Consider the following 25,930-nt stretch of genomic DNA (forward strand, 5'->3'; position numbering starts at 1 on the left):
CAAACTGTGGGGGCAGCGGGGGAGTGAGGAGGCGGCCACATGGCCCAGGCAGGAGTGGAGGGCGGCTGGAACCAGGCGGAGACAACAAGGAGTGGGAGGCGCTGGGGTCTAATCTGAGGCAGAACAGCCGGCTTTTTTTTTTTTTTTTTTTTTTTTTTCCCAGTACGCGGGCCTCTCACTGCTGTGGCCTCTCCCATTGTGGAGCACAGGTTCCGGACGCGCAGGCCCAGTGGCCATGGCTCACGGGGCCAGCCGCTCTGCGGCATGTGGGATCTTCCCGGACCGGGGCACGAACCCGTGTCCCCTGCATCAGCAGGCGGACTCTCAACCACTGCGCCACCAGGGAAGCCCCAGCCGGCTTTCTTGACATCGTGGATGTGGAGGATGAGGACAAGAGGAGCCAGGATGACGCCAGATTCCCGGTCCCATGGAGAGGACGGATGGGGTGCCCGTGAACGAGGCAGGGTTGCTGGGAGGAGATGGGGCTTGGGAGTCTGGTCTATTTTACCTGTCTCCGCATCACTCTTTGGTCAAGGTCTGGGTCGCCTGCCAGACTGAGCCCAGCGAGGGAGCCTGCTGTGTTCACCTCCGGGTCCTGGCACCCGGGGCCCCAGCACAGGGCTTATCAAGGAGTAAGCATGGGACTCCCATAGGTGGGATGGGTAAGAGCTGGCATGGATAGGAGCCCGGGGAGGAGAAAAGGACAAGAGGACTCATCTCAGCGATAAGAAGCACACATGTTACTTCTGTAGGAGAAGAGAATATAAAGTGTTCCAAGGTCAGTTACAAAGTCTGAGAGACCCAGTGCAGGGAGGACGAGCAGCGCTGCTGGGTGGGCGCACAGTTACGGCCACTCTGGACAGCTGCGTGGCGGGCTCTGCTAAGGGGGTGAGACTCGACCCTCTGAGCTGAGCACCGCAGCCCGGACGTGATCCCTGGAGAAGTGCATGCACACAGGTCCCAGCAGATGTGTTCAAAGAGCACAGTCACCCCCGCGCAGCAGGGGCGGAGAAGTAAGTTATGATTAGCAGGCTGCCCAGCAACGAGGGCGAATGAACCACTCACACCCACAACCACATGGCTGTGCCTCACAGACCAAGGATGAGGGAGGGCAGACCCAGACGAGGATGTGCTGCAGGAGTCCCTTTATGTGAAGTCCCCAGGCAGGCGAGGTGGCAGGCTATAACTCAGGATGCACACCTAGTAAAACCTCTGGAAAAGCGGGGGCCTGGTGACCCCCAAGGTCAGGGAGGTGGCCTCTACTGGGCTTGTGGTCAAGAGGGCATGGGAGGCTCCTGGGGTGCTGTGTTCGCAGTCTTCGCCTAGGTGTGGCGAAAATGCTGCTCACCTTATAATTACCTGTTAAACTGACATGGGCACTGATGCACTTTTCTATAGGCATGTTACCCTTCACCACTGTGGAAGGTTTAAAGAGGTGGAATCAGCAAGGTACATAAATACACAAATAATCTGGGGCCAGATTTGGAGGAAGGGAGCTGGGGAAGTGGCTGCAGGCAGCAGAGGAGGGGTCCCTAGGGAGAAAGAAAGCGAGAGAAAGAGAGCGTGTGCCTGCGCACAGGACTTGGGGGGTTGTCCTCACCTGGGGGACAGTAGGAGCCCAGCCCTCCCGCAATGCCCTACTTCCTCCCCATTCCCAGCACTCGCGTGGAGGGCTGGCAGGAGGGGCGGGGGAGGCGGAGGAGGCCCAGGCGGCTTCCCCATGTGTGGGAGTGGCTGAAAGCCGCCAGGGGAAGCAAGCCCGAAACTGCCACACAATGCCGCTTTATCAGAGTTTCCAGGGCCGGGCTGGGGCGCTGGGGTGGGAGCAGAGGGCCCAGGAGGGAGGCTCTCTATGTGGGGCCCCTGCCCGGCGTCCCCACCTGCCAAGGTGTGCCCTCCAGAGCTCCCCTGCAGCCGGCTGGGAAGGCAGGAGCCTTCTAATCCCTCCGCTCAGTTAGCGGGTGGCAGGGGCAGCCCGGGGCCAAACCCCAGCCCTGCTGGCTGACACCAGGCTGGTCTCCCAGGTTCTCCATTTCCTCCCCTTAAAAGTGGGATAATAAGAACATCTACATCTAGGACTTCGCTGGTGGTCCAGTGGGTAAGACTCTGGGCTTCTACTGCAGGGGGCCCGGGAACTAAGATCCCACATGCCGCTAACAAAAAACAACCACCACCAAAAAAACAAGAACGTCTACATCTTGGGGTTGCTAGGAGGATGTGACAAGTTCGTTCACTCAAAGCACACAAAACAGTGCCTGCTAATACTAATAATATAGAGTAATACTGTGAGTACTAATACTGGCAGCTATCCGTCTTTGAACACTTACTATGCATTTTGTCTGATGAGTATGCATTTATATCCTCAAAACAACCCTGTAAAGGAGGTATCATTATCATCCCCATTTTATAGATGAGGACGCGGAGGCACAGAGGGGTGAACTGACTTGTCTGGGATCACACAGCTAAGAGTGGTGAAGTTGGCTCCAGAGTCTATGCCCTCAATCTCCACTGCATCCGACAGGTCAAGAGCTCCAGACTGGAGCGAGGCAGGCCTGGATTTGAGTCCCAAACCTGCCACTCACTCACTGTGGGGTTTCCAGCCTATGCCTCAGTTTCCTCTTTTTAGGGAAAGCAAAAATATCACAAATAGACAGGAAAGGAAGTCCAGAGGGCTTTCAACAAACACAAAGATGCTCCCTTTTACTCATATTAAAATCAGGGGACTTCCCTGGTGGTCCAGTGATTAAGACTCTGTGCTTCCCCGGCAGGGTGCATGGTCGGGGAACTGAGATCCCACATGGTACGGCCAAAATTAAAATAAAATAAATAACAAGAATAATTTTTAAAAATCAGAACCACAATAAGGACCACTTACTGTGGCACCTGCCTGACTGGCAGAGGTCAAAGTATCAGATAACACCCATCCACATGGCGAGAACGTGAGGAGACCACGGCGCCACCGGACACTGGGAGTGGGGTGCAAACAGGAGCGTGCTCTCAGGCAGACTGGGACACTGCCAGCAGAGCTCCCGGGGCACGCATCTCAGAACCCCGAGCACCTCCAGAGGTGTGCCCACAGCTCACACACGTGTGGGGGGACACCATGCCATGGAACCTCACACAGCCACAGAAAGCACAAGGAAGCCCTCTACATCCTGACACAGAACTTAAGAGTGAAAAATGCAAGGGGCAGGACAGAATACAAACATGGGAAGTCGGCTCCACGTGAGCAAAAACAAAAGCGGGGGAGAACACGTGCAGAACAAACACCCAAGAAAGAAAAGAAACCAGGAACAATGCTGTCTCTGGGAAGGGGCCCGAAGACAGAGACGGGGTGGGAAAGAGACCTTATCGCTGTATATACCCTTCTGCGCTGTGCGTGGTTTCTCAACTGCAAATAGGCAATACATGCAGACAGGGCAAAAATGGGCCTCTTAAAATTAAAATGCAGGAAAAGAGAAATGAGGTTAATAACACCTCCTCCTCAGGGCTCCGGGCCGCGCCACGGCGGGATGCTCAAAAACCACACATCTGGCGCCTGGCACTCAGGGACCTGGCGGCTAGCACGGTGTCACGAGGGGCTGGGAGCAGGCGAACGGGAGGCTGCAGCCCAGAGGGGCACACGTACCATGAGCTTACTATGTACCAGGTAATGTGCTAAGCACTCGACAGCACGGTCTCCTCCAATCCCCCCGACAGCCCATTTAACAGGTGAGGAAGGTGAGGCCCGGGGGTGCTCTGGCTCTTCCAGTAGAGGGTCGGGCTGAGGGACGTGTGAGCGGAATGCGTGGCCCTGGCAGGGAAGGTGCCATTGGGCAGGACCAGAGGGCCCCGTGAGACAGGCTGCAGTGAGTGGTGGCTTCTGACACATCTGCTGTAGCTGGCTCCCCTGGGACCTGGGAAAGCTCCCCTTCTGACCCTCCCTGCCCACCTCCACCAGCGTTCCTGTGGGCCAAGGCTGCTGGCAGACAATAAGCCCCAGCCCCGGATGGGTGGCTGCGCCGGGAAGGGTCCCATTTCCCTGGCTGTGACTTGGAAGGAGGCCGCTTCCTGCTGGCAGCATCTGTGGCCGCCCGGCTTGGGTGATGGGAGAAACAGCTGCTGGGGACACCCCGACCGGCGTCTGGCCAGGAAGTCTGGCTCACTGTGAGCCAGCAGGACAAGGAGGGGTGAGGCAGTAGACACGAAAGGGAAGGGGGCTGTGGGAGGTCGTGAGGGAAGTAGGGACCCAGTGCCCAGAAACCACCCAGGCTGAACAGGCCCCCGAAGAGTTTCTATCTAAACAGGAGCCTGGAAGAACAGGAAGTACCTTGTCTTACCAAGACCACTTCCAAAACACTGCAGGGCACTGGAGCCTGAAGGCCTGGAGTTCAAGTCCTGCCTCTGCCACGTGCCTGCTGTGTGACCCTAGGCAGGTCACGTATCTCTCTGGGTCTCAATTCTCTCATCTCTAAAAAGGAGTTGATACCAGTACCTACCTCATAGGTTGTTGTGAAGATCAAATGAGTCCATACGGCTAAAGGACTCACAATCTTGGCCAGCACACGGGATCCTCCAACACCGCCACCCTCATGCTACCCACTCTCTTCTGCTTGGACTATCCCGGCAGCCTCCCCTCAGGTCTCCCGGCCCCCACCCTCCCTGATCTGTTCCCCACATGGCAGCCTGAGCAATCTTTATAAAAGGCAAAGCAGATGTTGCTTAAAGCCCTCCGATGACTCCCATTACACACAGAATGAAGTCCACACTCCTCACCCCAGCCTGTCACTCCCTGCTGTATCTGCCACACCTCCCCACCTCCTTGACCTCACTGCCAGCTCTGCCACACTGGCTTCCTTGGTGGGAACTGAACATCCCAAGCTCCTCTGGACCTCAGGGCCTTTGCACTTTCCATACCAACTACCTGTTCTGTTCTTTCCAACTCTTCCCAGGCCTGGCTCCCTCTCATCAATCAGATGTCTCCTTCTCCAGAAAGCCCTTGTGCTGGCTCCCCAGGCTGGGTCAGATGCCTCCTCCGGATTCCTACAGTCCCTGTGCGTCCCCCATCACAGCCCTAACCATTCTGCTTGTGCATCCCTATCCCAGACCAACCACTGTGGGCTGTCACCGTCTGGGGACAGGTCTATCTCCTTCACTGTCCTGTAACCCATGAGGGCAGGGCTTGGACTGTGTTGGTCACCACTGGGACCAATGATCTGACACACACCAGTGTATCAAGGCTTTGCCCATCCCTTTCCGAGCTGCACCTCCTTCCTCTTTGCCTCCCTCCTGAGGAGGTTTAAGTCAGTACCGTTTCCCTTCCCAAATGTCAGCCCTGGGAGATGATCCCCAAGGAGAGTTGGGTCAAAGTTTCAGCCACTGTCCTGGATACCCTAGAGGGCGAAGGTCAAAGCCCAGCCTGCCTTCTCCTCTGGGTGTGAGGGCTCAGCAGGTGTCAGGCCCCAGCTAAGCCCGTCACATGAACCATGCCCCTGTTTCCAGCCTGGGGTGAGGGGGGCAGGCAGGTGGCATGAAACCTACCACCTCATGGCTGAGTAAATTGTTTCAGCAAGGGCCGCAGACTTGCCCGAAGCAGACACGGAGGCAAGGGAACCCTCAAGCACTGCTGGGAAGCACATTGGTACAAATGCTTAGGGAAGCAATTTGGAAGGTCCAGCATTTCCACTGTGAGACATATACCTAAGAGAGACTCTGGCCGTGGTACACAAGGAAACATGTCTAGAATGTTCATTGCAGTGTTGTTTGTTACAGTCCCAGTGGGAACCACCTAAATGGCCACCGAAAGGTGAATGGGTAACTCCTGTCACTAATACAAAAAGAAACGCAGAAAGGGAAAATGAATGACCTGCTCTAGACCGACACACGTCCACGTGGAGAAAAAGCCAAACTAACGCAGAGCAGAAGAAGCAGGCTGTTTACTGTGGTACGCTTTATATGATCTGTAAAACTGTAAAACACTGGGCAACCCTGGCTGGCCATCAGAACCACGTGCCGATGCTGGCCCCACGCCAGACCAAGGGACTCCAAGCCAGAATTTCTAGGGTGGGCCTGGGCAGCAGTATTTTTGAAAGCTCTCCAGGTGACTGCAGTATGTAGCCAGGGTTGAGAGCTATTACTCTATTGTTTGTGAATCCATCCGAGGGCAGGAACAGTAGGAAAACCTGCAGAGGAAGGCTGGACACCAAATCCAGCCCAGCGGCTACCACTGGGAGGGAGGACAGGCAGGGAGGGCGGGGCAGAGAAGAGGGGCCTTTAACTGTATCTACTGTGTGCTCTGTCCCAGGCTGGACACTGGAAGCGTGGGTGTTTTGCTACATTGAGAGCTCTACTTTTTTCCCTAGTCTAAAAATGTACCACAGGAACAAAACTGGCAAATAAGAAATCACTTGCTCAAGGTCCCATGGCTGGTAAGTGATGGGGCAGGAGGCTGAATGTCTAGTGCCAAAGCCCTATAATTCCCCCATTATCTGTGCCAAGCCCTGAGATGCTGAACGAGTTGCTGCCGTGAGGGCCCGAGGCTGGCTGGCCTCATAGGGCTGCCTGGCCCTGTACCCGCCCAGTGACCCTGCCAGAGCCAGATGGGGGAGGGGCAGCTCCCAGAGTAAGCCAGGAGGCAGGTGGAGAGAGGCCCGGCCACCACCTCTGAGGCCCTCCTCAGGTAGCGGTAGCAGCAGCGGCCTCAAAACCAGCGCTTACACAGCACCTACTGTGTGCTAGGCCTCGGGCCAAGCGCTTTATGCTCTGCATCCTCACAGCCGTTCTATGAAGTAGTCATTATCGTTGTGCCCATTTTGCAGAGGAGGAAACTGAGGCCCAGAAAAGTTAAGCGACTTGCCCACGGTCACACAGCCTGTGAGTGATGAATGTGAGCCAGGCATCCTTGCACCAGCGTCCTTTCTCTGAACCACTCCCCAGTACTGCCTCGGAGCTCCACACACACAGGGCAGCTACTCATCTGCCCCTGCTCCACTGCCCACCCTCCTCCAAGGCCAGGAACCCTAGGGGTCTCACACAGGCTACATGCTGCCGACAAGCCCCCAACTCTGCATCCCTGACCTCCACTCACGCCTTTTCTTCTGCCTGGCGCACCCTTTCCCATTCCTCCTACTCATCCTTCAGAGATTACCCAGGGGACTTTCCAAGGGACAGAGTACCAGGCCCAGGGTCTGGGCACTCTCCTGGTCCTCTGACCATGTCCTCGCAGGCCACGTCACTGCTGGTAGAGATGTAGCCATGTATCACTGGCTAGGGGTCTGGTTCCAGTCCGCTCCCACCAAGGGACACTGAGGGCCCTCAGGGGCCAGGGGCCCGTGTGTCTTGTCCGCTGCTGCAGACTCAGCACCCAGCACCACGCCCGACATTCAACCTCCATCACCCCAGCACCCTCCATGGACCAGGCAGTGATTCAAGTGGGGATTCAGGGAAAGAACAACATGGAGAAATTCCTGCCCGTGAGGGGCCCACATTCTAGTGGGAGGCAGACAAGAAACTGCGTGTTGATAAATAAGTTAAAGACCGAGTGAAGGGCTGGGAGAGAACAATAGTGAGATAAAGAGTGTGTGTGGAGGGCGGCTGGGAGTTCCCTGGTGGCCTAGTGGTTAGGATTCAGTGCTTTCACTGCAGAGGTCTGGGTTCGATCCCTGGTCCGGGAACCATCCCACATGCCACACAGCACGGCCAAAATACCACAAAACAGTGTCTGGGGGCAGGGTGGTCCTGGTCAGGCTGTGAGTGAGTGGCTCGTGAGTGAGAGGGTGCAAAGTGGGGAAGGGATTCCAAGTAGAGGGAACACGAAGGTCAAAGACCTGGAGGCAGGCATAAGCCTACAGAGTTGAAGAACAGCAAACAGGCCAGTGTGGTTGGACCTCGGGGAGGGACGCGAGAGAGCAGGAGGAAAAGAGGTGGCAGTGACTGAAGATCGTGAGGAGAGGTTGGGGTTTTAAGGACAAGAACACCCAACTTTGTACAGGGTACCACCCAACAACACCCTCCCCAGACAGGAGCCTGCCAGACTCACTTGGACTCCGGGCCACCCACAAACACCCCATCCCATCGGCCCAGGGGACCCTCTCCTCCCAGATCACACCCTTCCACCGAGGCCAAACAGACAATCTGTTCCTGCCCAGGGAGCGGCCCAGCCTTGCCCAGCCCCCTGCTTCCACGAACAGACCTCTGGCAATCTACAGTGTGGCGACCAGGGGCAGGAGCTCTGGAATCATTCAGATCCAGCCTGGAATCTGCCTCCATCACTTACCAGAAGCTCTTTGAGCCTCACTTTTTGTGGCTGTAAAGTGGGTGTATCTAGATTGTAGTACAATAAGACCAGGCGCTGAGCACAGTGTCAGCCCTCATTAAGTATTAACTAACATTATGAGTATTTGAGAGGCAGCAGAGCATAGAACTCTGGGCCCAGAACTCCAGAGTTCCAATCTCAGCTGCAAAACGTACTCATGAGGTGGCCCTGGGCAAATCACTTGGCCTCTTAATAATGGCACCAAGCCCATAAGGTTGTGGTCAGGATTAAATACGTGTAAAGAGTTTAGAACAGGGTCTGACACATAGTGCTTTATGAGTGCTTGGAATTCTTTTCATTATCTGCGGGAGGGGGGCTTCCTTCTCCCCCACCAGAAAGCACCTTTGATTTCTTTCTTGAATGTCCTACCCCTCCTCTCCAGCAATATGTCCCACTTGGGTTTTAACTTTCGACCCTTGGGAACATCATCTGTCGGGCCATCAGATTCTGATTTTTGCTCGCTTTGGTCACGCCCCACCTTTGATCTCATAAAGATGCCCCCCAACCTAAGTCTCCTGCATTTGCTCCACTGGCTGCTGCCTTAACTCCAACCGCCGCCCCCACGGTTGTGACCTCTGACCCTCGTAGGCACATCCTCCCATCAAATTATTAATTTGACCCCCTTTTTTGACATTCACCCCGTGCCCCTCCAACGAACTCCCACTTCAAATTTCGAATTTTGCGCCCCCTTCGCCACGCCCCCTTCGTTAGTTTGACCTCTGACCTCCTATACACCTCCCTCCCTCCCGCTCAGCGTAGACCCACGACCCCCCCGGACGCGACCCTTCCCTCCACAAGTGAACTTTGACCCCAGCGGCCCCGCCCCCTACTCGCCTAAACGCTCTACAACCGCCCGGCGCACCCCAATCCCGTGGCCAGACCACTTATCCTACCGGCTCGGCACCGCAGTCGCTCGCGGCCTAGCTGCTCGGCCCAGAAATCGGCTCCCTCACGCCGCCCTCAGCTCTCTTGCGCCGCCGCCACCACGGCCACTGCCGCCGCCATGTTGAATCCCCAACGAACATCCGGGGCTTTCCCCCCTCGCCGTCCACCAGTCCCCATAGCAACGGGGCTGACTGGGCCGGGGGCAGGGCCCGCTCAGGGGCGGAGCTGGGCTCCGGGCAGCGCCGCTCCAGCCTCTGATTGGTGCTGATAGTCCAATCGGAGACCTTCGGGCGGAAAATGCCAAGCAGGGATTGGAAAATTTGGAAAGGGTGCGGAGAGGCTGGCTCCCAGCCCACTTGGATTCTTAAAGGGGAAAATGGCTATCCTCTGGTAACAGAACTTCCCACCTTCCCTCAAAAGGAGTTAGTGGGTGGAAGGCAGTAATGGTAATAATGGCCAGAAACAGTTCGTAAGCATTTACTATGTGTCAGACACCCCGCCAAGTGAAATTTCTCGCTGAATACTCACAACAGACGTATTGTATGTTAATACCCATTTTACAGATAAAACTGAGGTTTAGAGGGGCGAACGAGCTGGTTCGGGATCACAGGAAGTAAATAATGAGTTTTGGACGACGTCTGTCAGTCTGAGTCCGGGAACTTGGCCCGGAATCAAGGCACAGTTTGATTTAATCTTTTTATAAGGTTTTTTTGTGTGTTTTTGTTTTGTTGTTTATAGTATTTATTTGTAAAAAATTTTTTTGAAAAAAAAACCCCGTAATCTAAACTCGGACATCTTTTTCTGTGATTGCACTCATTGAGCTCCAGCCACTTTGCTCTTCCAAAAAAAAAAAAAAAATCAGGTGCTCTCCCACTTCAAGGTCATTGCATTGCATTTTCCTTCTGTCTGGAATAGACTCTTTCCCCAGGTATCGTCATGGCTACCTCCTTTCTGTCCTTCAGGGTTTTACTCAAATGTCATCTTATCAGTGGGACTGTTCCTGCCCATGCTGACTAATGCAGCAAACATCCCTCTCACATGCTACTAAAGCCCTTACCTTGTCTGCTTTTTCTTATTTTCTGTTGCTCAAATCATCTTCTAACATACTAGATGATTAGATAATCATAGTTACTGTTTTTTGGCTCTCTCTGCTGCTGTCGTGTCAGCACCATGAGAGCATTGATTTTTGTCTGTTTTGTTCACTGTACTTGCCCATTTGTTGAATGGATGGTTGGATAAGTTGTAAATCCACCTCCGCAGAGGTACTTTTAAATATTTAGTGCATCTCCCTTGCCCCAGCACAGTGTCTAGCACATAGTAGGCATTTAATTAATACCTGCAGAAGCAATGAATAAGTGATTGCATAATGTCTTTTTTTCTGTGCATTTACCTACCTTTTATTTATTTTTAAAATAAATTTATTTTATTTATTTTTAATTTTGGCTGTGTTGTGTCTTCGTTGCTGCGCTCAGGCTTTCTCTAGTTGCGGCGAGCAGGGGCTACTCTTCGTTGCGGTGCGCGGGCTTCTCATTGCCGTGGCTTCTGTTGTTGCAGAGCACGGACTCTAGGCGCGTGGGCTTCAGTAGTTGTGGCTTGCAGGCTCTAGAGCACAGGCTCAGCAGTTGTGGCGCCTGGGCCTAGCTGCTCCGCGGCATGTGGTATCTTCCTGGACCAGTGCTCGAACCTGTGTCCCCTGCATTGGCAGGTGGATTCTTAAGCACTGCGTCACCAGGGAAGCCCCCTACCTACCTTTTAAAACAGAATTGGAAACACATTTATAAAGAATTTTGTATCTTTTTAAAACAAGACTATAAATATCACCAGTTACTTTCCAGGTCATTAAATATTCTTCAAGAACATTTGTTTTAATGGCTGCATAAGATGCCATTCTATCAATGAATGCTAATTTGTCTGAACCACTCTTTCTTGTTGAACATCTAAACTGTGATAAATATTTTGCTATTATAAATAATTTATCCCACCCCCAAAATCCAAGCAGTTAAATATTTGTGCACATCTTTAATTATTTCCTTTGAAAAGATTACCACAGTTGGAACTGCTGGGTCAAAGGAAACGTACATCTTTAAGATTTAATAATAGTAACAGTTCCCATGCTTCAAACATTTCTGTGCACTATACATGGTGCTAAGTTGCATAATTTAATCAGCAGGGGCTGTGATTATCCCTGCTCCACAGAGGAGGAAACTGAGGCTTAGAGAAGTAACTTCATTTGCTCGAAACCCCACACTGGGTTCATCCCTAGCTTTGATGCCCAAGCAAGGCTCTCGCTAACTTCCCTCTGCTGCCTCCCCACGGCCTGGGACACACATTGCCAAGTTGTGCTGCAGGGATCCAATTCACACACCCGCCAGTGTTCGGAGAGAATATGCCCTTTAAACTACCCTTGCCAGCATTAAACATTCTTGTTCTTGTGCTCTTTTGAAGTCTTTCTGCCTTACTGAGTCTCCGTTTTTTAAAAAAAAAACAAGTCTTGGGACTTCCCTGGTGGTCCAGAGGTTAGGACTCTGCCCTTCCACTTCAGGGGACACAGGTTCAATCCCTGGTCCCTGGGCGGGGAACTAAGACTCTGCAACCCCACCTCACCCCCCCCCACAAAAAAAAACAAGCAAGTCTAGTAGCTGAGACGATGGCACTTTATCCAAATCCCAGTGATGGGAGGATGGCCGGGTACAGCCTTTGTCTCTCTCTTTTTAATTTTACATTGAACTATAGTTGATTTGCAGTGTTGTGTTAGTTTCAGGTGTACAGCAAAGTGATTCCCTTACACATATACATATACCTAGTCTTTGCCTCTTTAATACCCTGCACACAGTGCAGGGCATCAGGCTCTAGAACCCATGTTTGGGGAAGCCCTCCTGTAACTTAGTTGGGGATCTCAGTCAGCGATCAGAACCCTGGAACAAGCCCAGTGGTAGATCTGCTCCAAGGGTTTCCTCAGGATGGGCAATCAGGCCCTTCTACTTCAGGGCCCTGGGAGAGGAAATCGGGCCCAAAGAGCCTCCTATAGCAGGCTTCCTGGAGGGGTTGGTGAGGAGGTGACCCTCAATAGATGGAAAAGGTGAGGAGAGTGAGGACGATTTGGCCTCATAAAAATGATAAATTTTGGGCTTCCCTGGTGGCGCAGTGGTTGGGAGTCTGCATACCAATGCAGGGGACACGGGTTCGAGCCCTGGCCCGGGGAGCAGCTAAGCCTGTGCGCCACAACTGCTGAGCCTGCGCTCCAGAGCCCATGAGCCACAACTCCTAAAGCCCGGGCGCCTAGAGCCCGTGCTCTGCAACAAGAAAAGCCATTGCAGTGCGAAGCCCGCGCAACGCAACGAAGAGGAGCCCCTGCTCGCCGCAACTAGAGAAAAGCCCGCGCGCAGCAATGAAGACCCAACACAGCCAAAAATAAATAAATTTTTTAAAAAATTATAAGTTTCAATACATCATGGGAAAAGATCAGTGGCAATATATAGATGGCAAGCAAAGCTTCCTGTCCTTTATATGTAAAGAGCATTTACAAATTTGTGGTCCAGTGGTTAAGACTCCACACTCCCAATGCAGGGGGCCCAGGTTCAATCCCTGGTCAGGGAACTAGATCCCACATGCCGCAGATAAGCGTTCACATGCCACAACTAAGGAGCCAGTGAACTGCAACTAAGGAGCTCTCGAGCCACAACTAAGGAGCCCATGTGCCACAACTAAGAAGCTGGTGAGCCTCAACTAAGGAAACTGCCTGCTGCAACTAAGGAACCCAACTGCTGCAACTAAGACCTGGCACAACCAAGTAAATAAAAAAAAAAAAAAGAAAGAAAGAAACTGCAAGGAGCCTTGGGCCTAGTGGAGCCTGGGGGGGAATAAGATGTGAGGAGGCTGAAACTGCATGGCGCAATGGAGGAATACATGTGCCATCAGCCAGAGCTAGGGGCTCACAGGCTTCTCTCAGGGGAGCCCTCAGCCCTGGGGCCAGAGCCCAGCCTTTGCCTAGGACTTCTGGAGTCAGATCCTGTCCATCCCCAGCTCAGAGCCCTCCCTTGGTTCCATGTCACTCAGGATAAAGGACAGAGTCCTCCCTGTGACCCACAAGGCCCCACGCGATCTGCCCCAGTCACCTCCCTGCCCTCATCCCCACTCTGCCTCTCACTCCCTCTGCCCTCTGACAGGATGGGCGTGCTTCTGTCTCAGGGCCTGTGCATTAGCTGTTCCTCTGCTTGAACTGCTCTGCTCACAAGGCTTCCCCTTCAGATTCCTTCAGATCTAAACATCACCCTCTCAGTGAGGTCTCCCTGACCACCCTCGTGAAAACTGCCACTGCCCCCCACTACTCTCTATCCCCCTTCCTGCTTTTTCTGTGCATTTATCACTATTTACCATTACATGTTTTACTTATTTATTGTGTTTGCTGTCCGACACCCTGGATAGAATGTCGGCTCCATGAGGGCAGACATCTCTGTGTTGTTCACAGCACGGAGAACAGGTCCTGGCACATGACAGGTGCTCAATAAATACCGATTGAATACAGGAAAGGAAGAAGGGAAACGGGGATGGGGAAAAATTTAAAAAGGGAGGAAAATGGCAGCTCCGTGAGCTCCTAAGTTTGTCAGCTGCCCCAGTTGGAAGTTAGGAGTGTTAACACTTCCCGTCTTCCAGGATAAGTCAGTGCCAGGCTGGGAAACTGAGGCACGAAGGACACTGGTTACTGCTCCTTGGGCCGTTGGAGACAGGCCTCTGATTGGCACTAAGGGCCGGCCTGGAGGAGAAAGTCACCATCGCCACCTGCTGGACAATGGTGTCACGACAGCCATGCCCACCCTGCTGACTTGGGGCTGGTGATGGCCCTTGCTCCGTGGTCAGGAGAGGAGTCGGGCCAGTGGGGCATCCCCAGCAGAAGTTCAGAGTCCACGGAGACACAGCCATAAGCCTCTTTACTCCTGAGGCCCTGTGGACACTCTGCCCAGTCAGTGCTATGCAGGAGGGCAGGGTTGTGCCACCCAAGACCTGTCTTGCTTCACTTTGTCCGTACAGCTGCTCTCCCAACACAGCAGGTTGGGACCCCCACCTCTCGGGGAGGGGAGAGCTGCTCCAGCTCCCTCAGGGCTGTATCCACCCCACATGGGACCTAGGAAGGTAGAGGAGTCGAGGACCTCCCTGACACCCTCCCGGGCCTGGGTACCCCAGCCTAGGTAGCAAGGCCCAGGGTTCCTGATGAAAGCTGTCTCCATCCCCAGAGGTACATCATCCGGCCAAGCAGAGGTCTCACCACTCAGACATCGTCCACAATCTTCCCATCATGCAAGGGACAGAAAAAATAAAATAAAATAAAAGGAGGTAATGAAGGCTGAAAGCCCAGATTCTGGGGCCAAGTGGCCTGAGTTCAAATCCCAGCTCTGCCTCTGATAGGCTGTGTGACCTTGGGTGAGCTATTAGACCTCTCTCAGTGTCAGTTTTCCTCAACTGGAAAGTGAGGATGATAGTAATAGTACCTACATCATGGCTATCATGAGAATTAAGTGAGATATTTGGAAAAGGCTGAAAAGGGAACCTGGCACAAGGCAAGGACTGGATAAGTGTGGGCTATTATTATTAGAGCACAAACCCTGGAGTCAGACAAAACTCACTTTATATCCCAGCAAAGCCACTCCCTATGTGGCCTTCAGCACATGCCCCTACTCTGAGCCTCACTTCCATATTCCATAAAATGGGGAGAACTGAATAGATAACATACACAAGAGCCTGCCTGTGGTGTATGGGCTACACAGTAAATAGTAGTTATTTATCATAAAAAGAATATGGTCTTTGGGGTCAGATCTTAGTTCTGCACCCTCTGGCTGTGTGACCCTGGGAAAATTACCTCCCCTTTCTGAGCTGTAAAATGAAAAGAAAATTTGTCGCATGGTATTGTTGTGGTGATTAAAGGGACTAACTATAAGGCATCCAGTTCAGAGTCTGGAACACAACAGGTGTTCAATCAATCAGTTATTAGCACCTTTATAAAACTACAATGGCAGAAATAAAGAAAGGTGAGCCATGATTATTTGGGTCCGTCTAACCTTAAGCCATCCCTACCACACACACACATCATATTGCTTTCCCTCTACCTGTCTCCCACAACCTACCTTTTTCTTCCCCTGCTTCATGTGATAAATACCTATAGAATCGACTGTGTTTTAGAAACTGTTCTAAGCACTTTATATATAATAAGTCATTCAACCCCCATTCAACCCTGTGAGGTAGAAACTATTAATATCCCCATTTTTCAGATGGGAAAACTATGGCTCAAAGTTGCTTGAGGTCATCCAGCCGGTAAATAGCAGAGGCAGGATTTGAACCCAGGATTTCCATCTCTCACGTCCACTTCTGAAACCACTTGGCTCCAGAGCATGCTAGGCCTGGTTACTCAGGCAGGTGATTGGGCCACTGCTTGCTGACCTGGTCATCAGACACCTGCTGGATGTGGACACGGGTCTCATTGAGGTTGTGTAGCCGTGTGTACCCATACTCTTTGATGCGCACGGTGCTCCAGGGCCACGGGAAGAGGGTTAAGGGGGTCAGCCGCTCCTCACAACCCTGCCGAAGAGAATCATTTAGACCCAGGGCTGGCGCAGGTGGAGTACCCACTGGGGAGCAGAAAAGACCTGCCAGACCGGGACCCTGCCACCCCCAAGGAAGACAAAGCCAGTTAAGACTTGATCTTGATAATGCTCACAGCTGAGTGTTTTGACCCAACCAGGCTTCCTGGTTCTCTGACTTCTAGAACAGTGCATGGCTGTACAAGACTGTCCACTGCAGCATTTTCTCGAAAAGCCCTGAGCTGGAAGCCAGCCAAACGGCCATCAGTGGGGGTCAGTTAAGTAAATTATAGGGTAGCCATCACAAAGTGGGGCGGTAGAGAAAAATGGCCAAGACGTATGGTTAAGGGGAAAATGCAATTCACAGAATAGAAGAAATTGGTGGCTCTCAACCCTCGCTGCACAGTAGACCCTCTAAGAAAGCTATTGAAATCGTCATTGCCTGGGGGAGAGGAAGTCCTTATCCTTGCAGTAGAAACCCAGGTAATGTGAGCAGAAAGGATGAGGGAGCATCAGCCTCAAAACCAAAAAAAATCACCATTTTGCAGCCATCATCATAGTAACTGATTGAAGCCAGAACCATCAATGGATGGTCAAAGTAGCGGCGAAAATTTGAGGAATATCAGGATATTTGTGGAGTCTCAAAGTACCTCCAGGAGACCCTTGTTAATTTTAAAGGGGAAAATCGTGACTATGGTGGAGAAGATGTGTAAACTGAGACTTAAAGGGGCTAAAGAGGTACCACGCACCTCCTCATAGGGTGCACTGAAAAGAACACAATATCGCTTTTGTCTATTCTTACCCAAAATGTGTAACTTCAGTCTAATTACCAGCAAACATCAGACAAATCGGAACTGAGGGATAGTCTATAAAACAACTTTGCTATGCTCTTCAAATTTTTCAAAGTCATGAAGAATGAAGAAAGAGTGGGGAAATGTTTCTGATTAAAGGAAGGGAGAGGGGGCTTCCCTGGTGGCGCAGTGGTTGAGAGTCCGCCTGCCGATGCAGGGGGCGCGGGTTCGTGCCCCGGTCCGGGAGGGTCCTGCGTGCCGCGGAGTGGCTGGGCCCGTGAGCCATGGCTGCTGGGCCTGCACGTCCTGAGGCTGTGCTCCGTAGCGGGAGAGGCTGCAGCGGTGAGAGGCCAGCGTATCGCAAAAAAAAAAAGGAAGGGAGAGAGATAAGACACGGAAGTAGACTGTATGATCTTAGAGTAGATTCTGGACCAGAAAAAAAAAAATTCTTTAATTTAAAGGACATGAATAGGACAATTGGCTAAATTTGAATGAGATTAGATAATGGTATATTATCAATGTTAACTACTTGAATCTGATTATTATACTGTACTGATGTAAGAGAATGTCCTCGTTTTCTTAGGACATACAGATGGAAAGATAAAGGGGCATCATTTCTGCAACGTACTCTTCATCGGATCTGAAAATAATAGTAAAATGTATACACACACACACACACACACAGACAGACAGACAGACAGACAAAAACAGAGATTGAAACAAGCGTGGTTAAATGTTCACATTTGGGAAATCTTGGGAAAGGGGATATGGAACATCTTTGTATTATTTTTGCTACTTTTCTGTAAGTCTAAAATAATTTCAAAATTTAAAATGAAAGAAAAAAGCTAATCTGCACTGATTAAGGTCAGAATAGTGATCACCTACACCTATGAGGAGTCACCTGTCCTGATAACATTCTATTTCCTGCTGCAGGTGGTGGCCGCACAGGGGTGGCAATGCCAGGGCCGAGCCCTCGGAGATTCTGGTGTTTGTTCTGGGGTTGGGCCCAGGCATCGGAGTTTTAAAACCTCCCCAGGTAATTCTAACGTGCACCAAGGCTGAGAACTGCTAGGGTATGAAGCATGATCCAAGCTGTTTCTAAAAAGTGGGTGATGCCGTAACACATCTCTATTGAGACAATGACTCATTTGCATACATGGAAAATATTCTCAAATGCCACCCGAGATGTAACCATTGAGAGTGGGACTAAGAAGGGTGCGGAGAGTTTTACCTCCTGCCCTCTGTTCTGTTTGAATTTTTATCATGAGAGATTCTTACTTTGATCTCACTAATTTGTAAGAAACAGCTTAAAAAATAAGCCCTTGCTTCTTGTGGAAGTGACTGATTCCAAGGCTCGGCGGGTGGGGGTAGGGGGACAGAAGATGATCCTGGAGCACCCTGTAGTGCCAAAAAGTAAGAGAGACCCCAAAAAACGACAGGGACACATCGAAAGGACACGGCCTGATCTGAAGAGTTCCCAGTGGCCAAAGTTAGAGCAACGTAGGCAGCAGCATAAACAGCAGGAGTATTGGATTAGAGCCCACGGGAGAAGATAATTACCCATGAGCCCATACTAGTATAAATCCATAACTAACTAACCAAATAAATGGGGCAGAAGGGACAACTCATCCTCATGGGAGGATGCTAACTAATAAATCGAGGAGGAATGAGGGAAATAGAAGATCCCCAGTAGAACATCCCAGCGATCACTGTAACAGACAAGACCCACTGATGTGTTCAAAAATTAGCAGGTGAAAGTTGGAGGAGAAACAGGACATTTGCAGGGTCTAAAAGCATCTCCCCCAAGATGTTTATCAACTAAAAAGGGAAATACAACAACTTTACAGAGCAAGAACCCAGCAGACACTTCCTTAAACAGGTGATTCAGAGAAATCCCTCCAGGAATGAGACACAGTGAGGACAGGGACCCCCTCCCCACCCCGGTATGGCCCTCTGAGAAGGACAGACCATCATTTGTGACTGTGTGGCCCCAAATGCATAACCCGAATCTTGGCAGGAGAAAATATCAGACAAACCCAGATCCAGGGGCATTCTGAAAAAAACAACTGACCTGAATGAAAGACAAGGGAAGAGGGAGGAACCGTCACAGTTTGGAGGAGACTAAGGAGACACAATAACTAAATACAGTGTGGGATCCTGAAACAGAAAAAGGTCATTGGTGGGAAAGCTGGTGCAATGCGAATAAAGTCTGGAGTCCAGTTACAATGCTAATAATAAGCCCTCTGCCCTGGATCCATCCAGTAGACCTGGGCAAGCACCCCCTGCCCCCGCCACTTACTGATCCTGTGATTCTGAAGGAGTATTTTACTGTCTGAGCCTCTGTTTCCACATCTGTGCAATGGGCATGCTATTGATACTAGGTGCATCTAACCACCTAAGAGATAGCAGCTGTATAAAGGATGAGGCACCCAGGCTGGTACAAGTGCAGCCCTCAATAGATCAGGGGCCCAAGCAGCACCCCCCCTCCCCCCACCCTGCTCGCGGCAGATCCGGTGATGATGTGGACGGGGACACAAGGGTGGGTGTTGGGCATCTCTCGGCTGCCATTAAATACCTGGAGAAGGGACAAAGGGGAGGGGTCTGTCATACCCAGCCAGGCCCCGCGGTCCTGACCTTGAGGGGGCGGTCCACTGACACCAGCCACATGGCTCTCAGCCCACCCCAGGCCTCACATGGTAGTTGTAAATTGGCCACAGGCATTCATAGGAGCGTTCGTGAGCCCACAGCTGCAGGTCCACCCCTGATACAAAGCAAGAGGGGGGTCAGGTCCCTGAATCCAGGAGAGATGGGGGGTGGGGCCTGGGGCTGGGGAGTCCCCTGGGGTCACTCACCGTATTTATAGAAAAGATCCTCCAACTCATAGAACTTGCCGAGGAGGCCTCTGCAAACATGGGCCGGATGAGCAAGGAGGTGAGGGGTGACTCGGGCCAACCCCCCAACCTGGATTTCAGCACCTTTTCCCCAGGGAGGGGGTCCTCACCTTGCTTTCATGCCAGGTGCAGTCATCCCAATCAGCAGTGGAACAGTACCTGGGCCGGTGACCCCACGGCGGGGCTGCTGGGTTCTTATTGCCTTTCTGCAGAGAAGGGCGCAGTGTGAGGGGCAGGGGTTGCAGGAGGGGGAGGCGAGGCAGGTCCAAGGGGGACATCCACAGGTTACCTGGAGGTCGCTCTCCAGCCAGCGAAACTGTCTCTCTACCAGGTGGCGCCGTAATGGAGAAAGAAATATACCTCGGTGGAGAAGGAAATGATGTGTATCGGGCCCAGATCCCAGCTAGAAGGGTCAAAGGGCAGAGGTCAAATATGGGGTCTCTCCTGCATCTCCCATCCTTCAGGGGAGGGAGGCCAGTCCCCCAGCTTCCCTCAGGTTACCTGTACCACAGGCCTTCACTGTCCCCTGGCATGATGAAGCGAGCTTTGTAGTTGGAAAAGTTGCTGGATAAAAGGAAGTAAAATGGTGGGGAGAGGGTCTGGGTGCCCCCGCCCACCCCCACCTCCCACTGTCAGGCCAGGCCTGGCTCCCAGCCCAGCCCTCATCTCCTTTCCTCTCCCTTCCACAAATGAGCTGCTGCAGTACGAGAGACTAAGGTGAGACACTAGGAAGGACTTTTCTTTGGCCAGGCCCTTGCCCACCCTGAAGCCCTCAGGCCTCACTAGCGGTCTTCGTGATTCCCAGGACACGCATGTATGGCAGGCTGGCGGCCACAGGTTCAATGAGATTCATGAACTTGTCCCTGACGTGAGTGTTGTCCTGATCCATGTTGTAGAAAAAGTCTCCTGGGGGGTGGAGGAGAGAATGAGGACCCAGACCTGGCTCTGCTCTCTCCAGATTCGAGAGACCTGGTTGGTCACGTGTGGGCTGTGCAAGTCCTGGTCGCCCCCACTGTGAGGCGTCCTGGTTCTCCGATCCCTACCTCACACCCACGCGCATGTGCGCTTGGAACCATTTCCTGAGCCTCTGGTCCCCGAGGGCCCCTGCAGGACCTTGCCGGTCTCCTGTGCTCTGAGCACACCAGCCGCCATCTCACCCCTTCTCAGAGTAATAACAACGTTAAGACTGACATAGTCTGGGAACTTCCCTGGTGATCCAGTGGTTTAAGACTCGGTGCTTCCACTGCAGGGGGCACAAGTTCAATACTTGGTCAGGGAACTAAGATCCTGCATGCCCCTCGGAGGGGCCAAAATAAACAAATAAAAAAATATATAAGGGTGAATTAAAAAAAAAAAGACTGACGTAGTCTAGTCAGGTACCAGGCACATTTTCAGATGCTTTACATGCTCGATCACCTGAATCTTCAAAACACCCTCTGAGGTGGATGTTATTATCATCCCCGTTTCAGATGGGGAAACTGAGGCCCGGAGGGGTTAAGTGCTCGTTTAAGGTCACAGAGCTGGTTAGTGAGGATCCAGGAATCGAAACCTGGGAGCCTGATTCCAGAGTCTACTATGGCTTTGAACTATATCGGCCCCAATCTCCATCTCCCATCTGGTTCCCGTCCTCTCAAATCACAACAGAAATGATCATGACAACAAACACTTGTGTAGCACTTACAACAGGACAGGCAATATCGACTTATTTAGTCATCACAAGAGCCCTGTGAATTCTAACCTAGTCTTAGCCCTTATAACAATAATACAGAGGAGAAAACCAACGCACATAGCTCGAAGCGTCAAGACTGATTTTAACCTGGGCAGCCTGGTTGACCACAGCACCGTCTCTGTGGCCAGTCTCATCCCCCAGCCTGCAGAGCCACACTAGCCCCGGCCCAGGTCCCCTCCGCGGTCCTGGCGTTGCCTCCCACCCAAGCTTCCCCTCCCCGACCCCAAACCTCCAGGCGCACCCTGGCTGATGTCTCACCCACATGAAGAACAGCGTCGTACCTGCCCTGCTGGGTGTCACTGCACAGTCAGGGTAGGGCCCTAGGATTGTCAGTCCCTATGTCCCCAAACACAGCCAGACAGGGGCTCCAGTGGGGCCCAGTCTTCAGGGTCCTGAAGAGGAACCGACGGCTCCAGCCCTGAGTACTGCCGCAGCAGTAAACTGAGGGGAAAGGAAAAGGTCACAGTCGGCTGGGGAGCGGGGTGGGGGGCACCCCAGGATGTCTCCTTCACCCCCATCCGTCTTCAACTGGTGTGGGGATTGAATGGGTCTGCCCTATGCCCCTTCTGTCCACCTCACCCCAGGTCCCCAGCCTTCCATTTTCATCCCAGGGTCTTATACAATAGGCTTGCAGGTAAGCAGAAGGGGTACCAGCCCACCTGAGCCACCCGCCAATAGCAGCTTCTAGCCCACATCCCACTCCTCTTCCCATTCCTCCCTCAACACCTGGGCCCAGGGCCCCTCTCACCATACTGGACCCTGGGCAGCAGCCCCTGCAGTGTGATTCGGTCGGTGTATGTAGAGCTTCCGCCAGAGAATGCCCCCATCCATAGAGGGGCTGAAGGTGCCCTGAGCCCGGAGGGGCAGGGGCCCCCATAACTGCAGCCTGAACAACTGCACTTCCGAGGGGGTTGGGACCCATGTGGTCCAAGTTACAGTCATGCAGCCTGTCTCACCTGGAGAGAAAGGAAATGGGGGTCGGGCAGTGAGGCCTGGGCAGGGGTGGGGAGGGATGTGAGGAGAGTGAGGGGCAATAACGAGAGACTGAGGGGCTCTTGAACATTTAGTAGTTAAGATCACAGGTTCTGCAGCTTTCCAAGTTCAATCCCCGCTCCACCATTTCCAAGCTGTGCTTTCCTTGGGCAAGTCACTTCACCTCTCTGAGCCTCAGTTTCCTTCTCAATAAAATGGAATAATAATAGTATCTTCCCTATAGGGTTCTGTGAGGCTTAGATGAATAAGTAAAAGTAAAGTAATATGTATAGCTGATTCACTTTGTTATAAAGCAGAAACTAACACACCATTGTAAAGCAATTATACTCCAATAAAGATGTAAAAAAATAAAAGTAAAGTACTTGAAACAGTGCCTAGTACAGTCAGGGTTACACGAGTGAATGAATATTATTATTAATATCGTTACTGGGTGCAGGCCTGTTCCGCGTATTTTACACATGACATAGTTTAGGGGTTGTCAACTCAGATGTCTAGAGGCCAGCTAGGTAATACACATGGGGACAAGGGCCAGCTGTAAGGAGTAAGGCAGCAGGGAGACGTGGAGTATGTTGCAAAGCGTAGAGCCTGCCCTGCCTCAGAGACGAGCCATCGTTCAGCTCTGGTACCACTCAATCTGTCAACTTCTAGAGCAAATCTTTATACGGTGTTTTTTTTTTTTTTTTTGCGGTACGTGGGCCTCTCACTGTTGTGGCCTCTCCCGTTGCGGAGCACAGGCTCCAGACACGCAGGCTCAGCGGCCATGGCTCACGCGCCCAGCCGTTCCGCAGCACGTGGGATCCTCCCGGACCGGGGCACGAACCCACGTCCCCTGCATCGGCAGGCGGACTCTCAACCACTGCGCCACCAGGGAAGCCATATACGGTGGTTTTTATAGCCCCAAAGCATGTAAGAGTAGATATACAAACTTTTAAGTGATAGCTCCTAATTCTTAAGTGATAGCTCCTAATTCTTAAACGTCAGCAAATCAAGGTTTTAAAAATACCATGTGGTATAGGATGACGTTAAGAGCATGAGCGGGCTTCATACTTATACATTCATATATATATAGAAATATAGGTGTGTACATATGCATATCAACATATCCGCATGTATTGTCAAGCCCTGTTTGTGAGAGGGCCTAGGAGCAGCGACGCCTCAGTAGCAGTGAGCACACCTAGTGCTCAGATCTTAGTTTCTAAATACCCATTCTCCAATCAAAGGAACCAGGGCTCCTTGGAGAAGTAGTTGATTCCAGAGATGGGGTAGGAAATATACAAGATGAGTCTGGGATAATTGGTGGTGTCAGAAGTTGAGGCAGTGCTCAAGACACAATGGGAGTGGGGTTGTGGAAAGAACACAGAAGCCAAGCTGGAGGAGTTCTAAAAGACAAAGTCAGAGACAATTTGAGCCACAAAATAAATAGCAATAGTACTGAGTTTAACTCATGGGATAAAATAAATATCCGAGAGTCCATACCAAATAAATAAATAACCCAAACAAACAAACAAATAAATAGAGGGGGCGGGGAGGGATAGCCCTTCCTTACAGTAAAATTTCAATTAGACAGAGAGAGGGAATTAGAAAGTTACAAAATCACAATTAGGCACGCCCCATGCTAATAATTGTTGCAGACAAGATTTACCAATGAATGCTAAAATTAGTGCACAAAAGTTTCAGGAGAAACCTGATTTCCAGCCTTAAGGAATCTTCCCCTAGATATTTATTACAAGGATATTTATACAAAGGAAAGAATAAAAGCTTTACAGTGGAGAAACCCAGCAGGCACCATTTTAACCAAGCGATGAAGGTTCACATTACCAGTGACAGCAATAAGACATGTCAGTGTCACGAACACTCTGATACCATGCACTGAGAAGGGCACTACTTCCCACTAGGACAGTCTTGCCAGAAAAATACGTAATTCAATACGTATTCCAATCATGAGAAAATAGCAGATAACCCCCAAGTGAGGACTGTCCTATAAAAACCAAACAAAATCAGAAAGACAACAGCTCAGTACTCCAAAATGTCAAGATGTTCACGTTAGGAGAAACTGGGTGAGGGGGATATAAGAACTCTGTAATATTTTTTGCAAAATTTCTGTTAAATCTAAAATTAGTACAAAATTTACAGTTTTAAAAACAAATATGACAGGCTTTTGAGCCAGCCTGCCTGGGTTCAAATTCCAGGCTATGTGACCTGCGGTCAGACTCTTCACGTCTTTGAGCCTCAGTTTACTCTTTTGTAAAATGGGAGGAACAATAGTACTTACAGCTTAAGGTCCAATAAGAGGTTAAATGAGTCTTCCATCTGAATCGCTTGTAAGAGTATATTTGTTATTATTATCATTATTGTGTAGGCCCAACAAAGGCCAGCTGTGATCTCACTGGGTTTTCACAGTGAAATGGGTTTTATTTTTGTTCCATTTTACAGAGACCTCCAGGCAAAGTGCCTTGTCCAAGGTCACTTAGCCAGCAAATGCCAAAGCCAGTTCATTCATGTGGTTTCAGATTCTCATTGCAACTAACCCTTAAGAAACTACCTTAAAAGTGTCAAGGACACACAAAAAAATAAGGAAAGACTGAGGAATTGTCACAGATAGGAGGAGTAATTAAGGAGACTTAAAAAGATATAAACCAATGCCTCTCCTCACTATATTCCCTTTCTTTTTTAAAGTGTAGTTATTTTTCATGAAAAATGTCATCTACCTTACTAATGAATGGGTTTATTATTGCTCATTTTTAATGATTGAATCAATATTTTTAAATGCCTCCGTTTTAGTTTCTGTTACGGCAACTATTACGGACGTAACTCACATAAACTGAAGCTCTCTAAGGTTCTTATAATTTTTTTAGCTGTGCCAAAGCGTCCCGAGACAAAAACGTGTGAGAAGCACCGCCACACACCAAGTTCCCTTTTGCTGCTTCACAGCTGATATTTCACTTACTCGTCACTCTGAGGTCACACTGATATTACCCCATTGTCCAGATGAGGAGACTGAGGCCAGAGAGGTTAAGTCACTTGCCCAAGTTCACACGGCAGGTAAGCAGCAAAGTTGGGGTTAAAACCCAGGAAGTCTGGGTGCAGAGAGTCCAGAGTCCAAGGTCCTACTACCTCCTTGCACCTCCACCCGAAGATCAAGGACCAGGAGGGAGCTTTGTGGGAACACCGCAATGAGCGAGGACGACAGCAGCCCCCTTAGGAGAGCGCTTACTATAGGCCGGGCTCCAGAGTCATTTCCCACACAGCCAGATGCGCCGCTGCTTATAATCTCCATTTAACAGAGGTGGACACATGAAGCTCAGAAAGAACCGCCAGCCTAGAAATCAGTGTGGGATTCTTGAGCCTCACTGGGAAATGCCCAGCGAGAGGTCGCAGACACTCACCTGGGTAGGACAGGTGGACTTGCTCAGGGGCAGCGCTGGGAGCCTTTGGGGACCCCTGGACTCCCAGGGAGAAACAGAGGAGCAGACAGCAGCAGGACCAGCAGGGACGAGGGGAGCACATGGCAGAGGGAAGGGGGGAAGCAGAAAGGGGAAGGGGAAGGGGCTAACGTGTATGAGATCCCTTCAGAACAGCAGGAGCGGCTGGGGAGGATGGGGAAAGAAGGGGGATCAGGCAAAATCCCACGGAGGGAGCGAGGACGGCAGGGAGGTCTTCACAGGGACAGTTATCCAGATGCTGGAGAAAAAACAAAAACGGTCATCACTACTGAGAGGCAAATGCCCTCTGAGCCTCGCTGGCTGCTAAGCATTTTACATAGATTAACTCGTGGG

General features: G+C 51.3%; 2 protein-coding genes across 2 annotated transcripts in view; both read right to left on the reverse strand.

Moving 5' to 3' along the window:
* PAK4 (p21 (RAC1) activated kinase 4) overlaps positions 1-9,330 on the reverse strand; it is a 46,393-nt gene extending 37,063 nt beyond the window's left edge. Inside the window, exon 1 of the mRNA XM_082677621.1 lies at positions 9,187-9,330. The gene's annotated coding sequence lies outside the window, so the exon portion shown is untranslated. The remainder of the gene's footprint in view (positions 1-9,186) is intronic.
* Positions 9,214-25,661, reverse strand: ACP7 (acid phosphatase 7, tartrate resistant (putative); the record flags this gene model as incomplete). The annotated part of the gene is given in 16 exon segments (XM_082677792.1): positions 9,214-9,462; positions 15,611-15,748; positions 19,036-19,116; positions 19,235-19,302; positions 19,394-19,443; positions 19,517-19,638; positions 19,722-19,768; positions 19,771-19,835; positions 19,934-19,996; positions 20,216-20,243; positions 20,246-20,338; positions 21,420-21,468; positions 21,472-21,602; positions 21,910-21,949; positions 21,951-22,117; positions 25,541-25,661. Coding segments are annotated over 16 exon segments (1,512 nt in total).
* Positions 25,662-25,930: the final 269 nt, after the last annotated feature.

This window comes from Grampus griseus, assembly GCF_964374135.1.
Source record: "Grampus griseus genome assembly, chromosome: 19".
Lineage (NCBI taxonomy): Eukaryota > Metazoa > Chordata > Mammalia > Artiodactyla > Delphinidae > Grampus > Grampus griseus.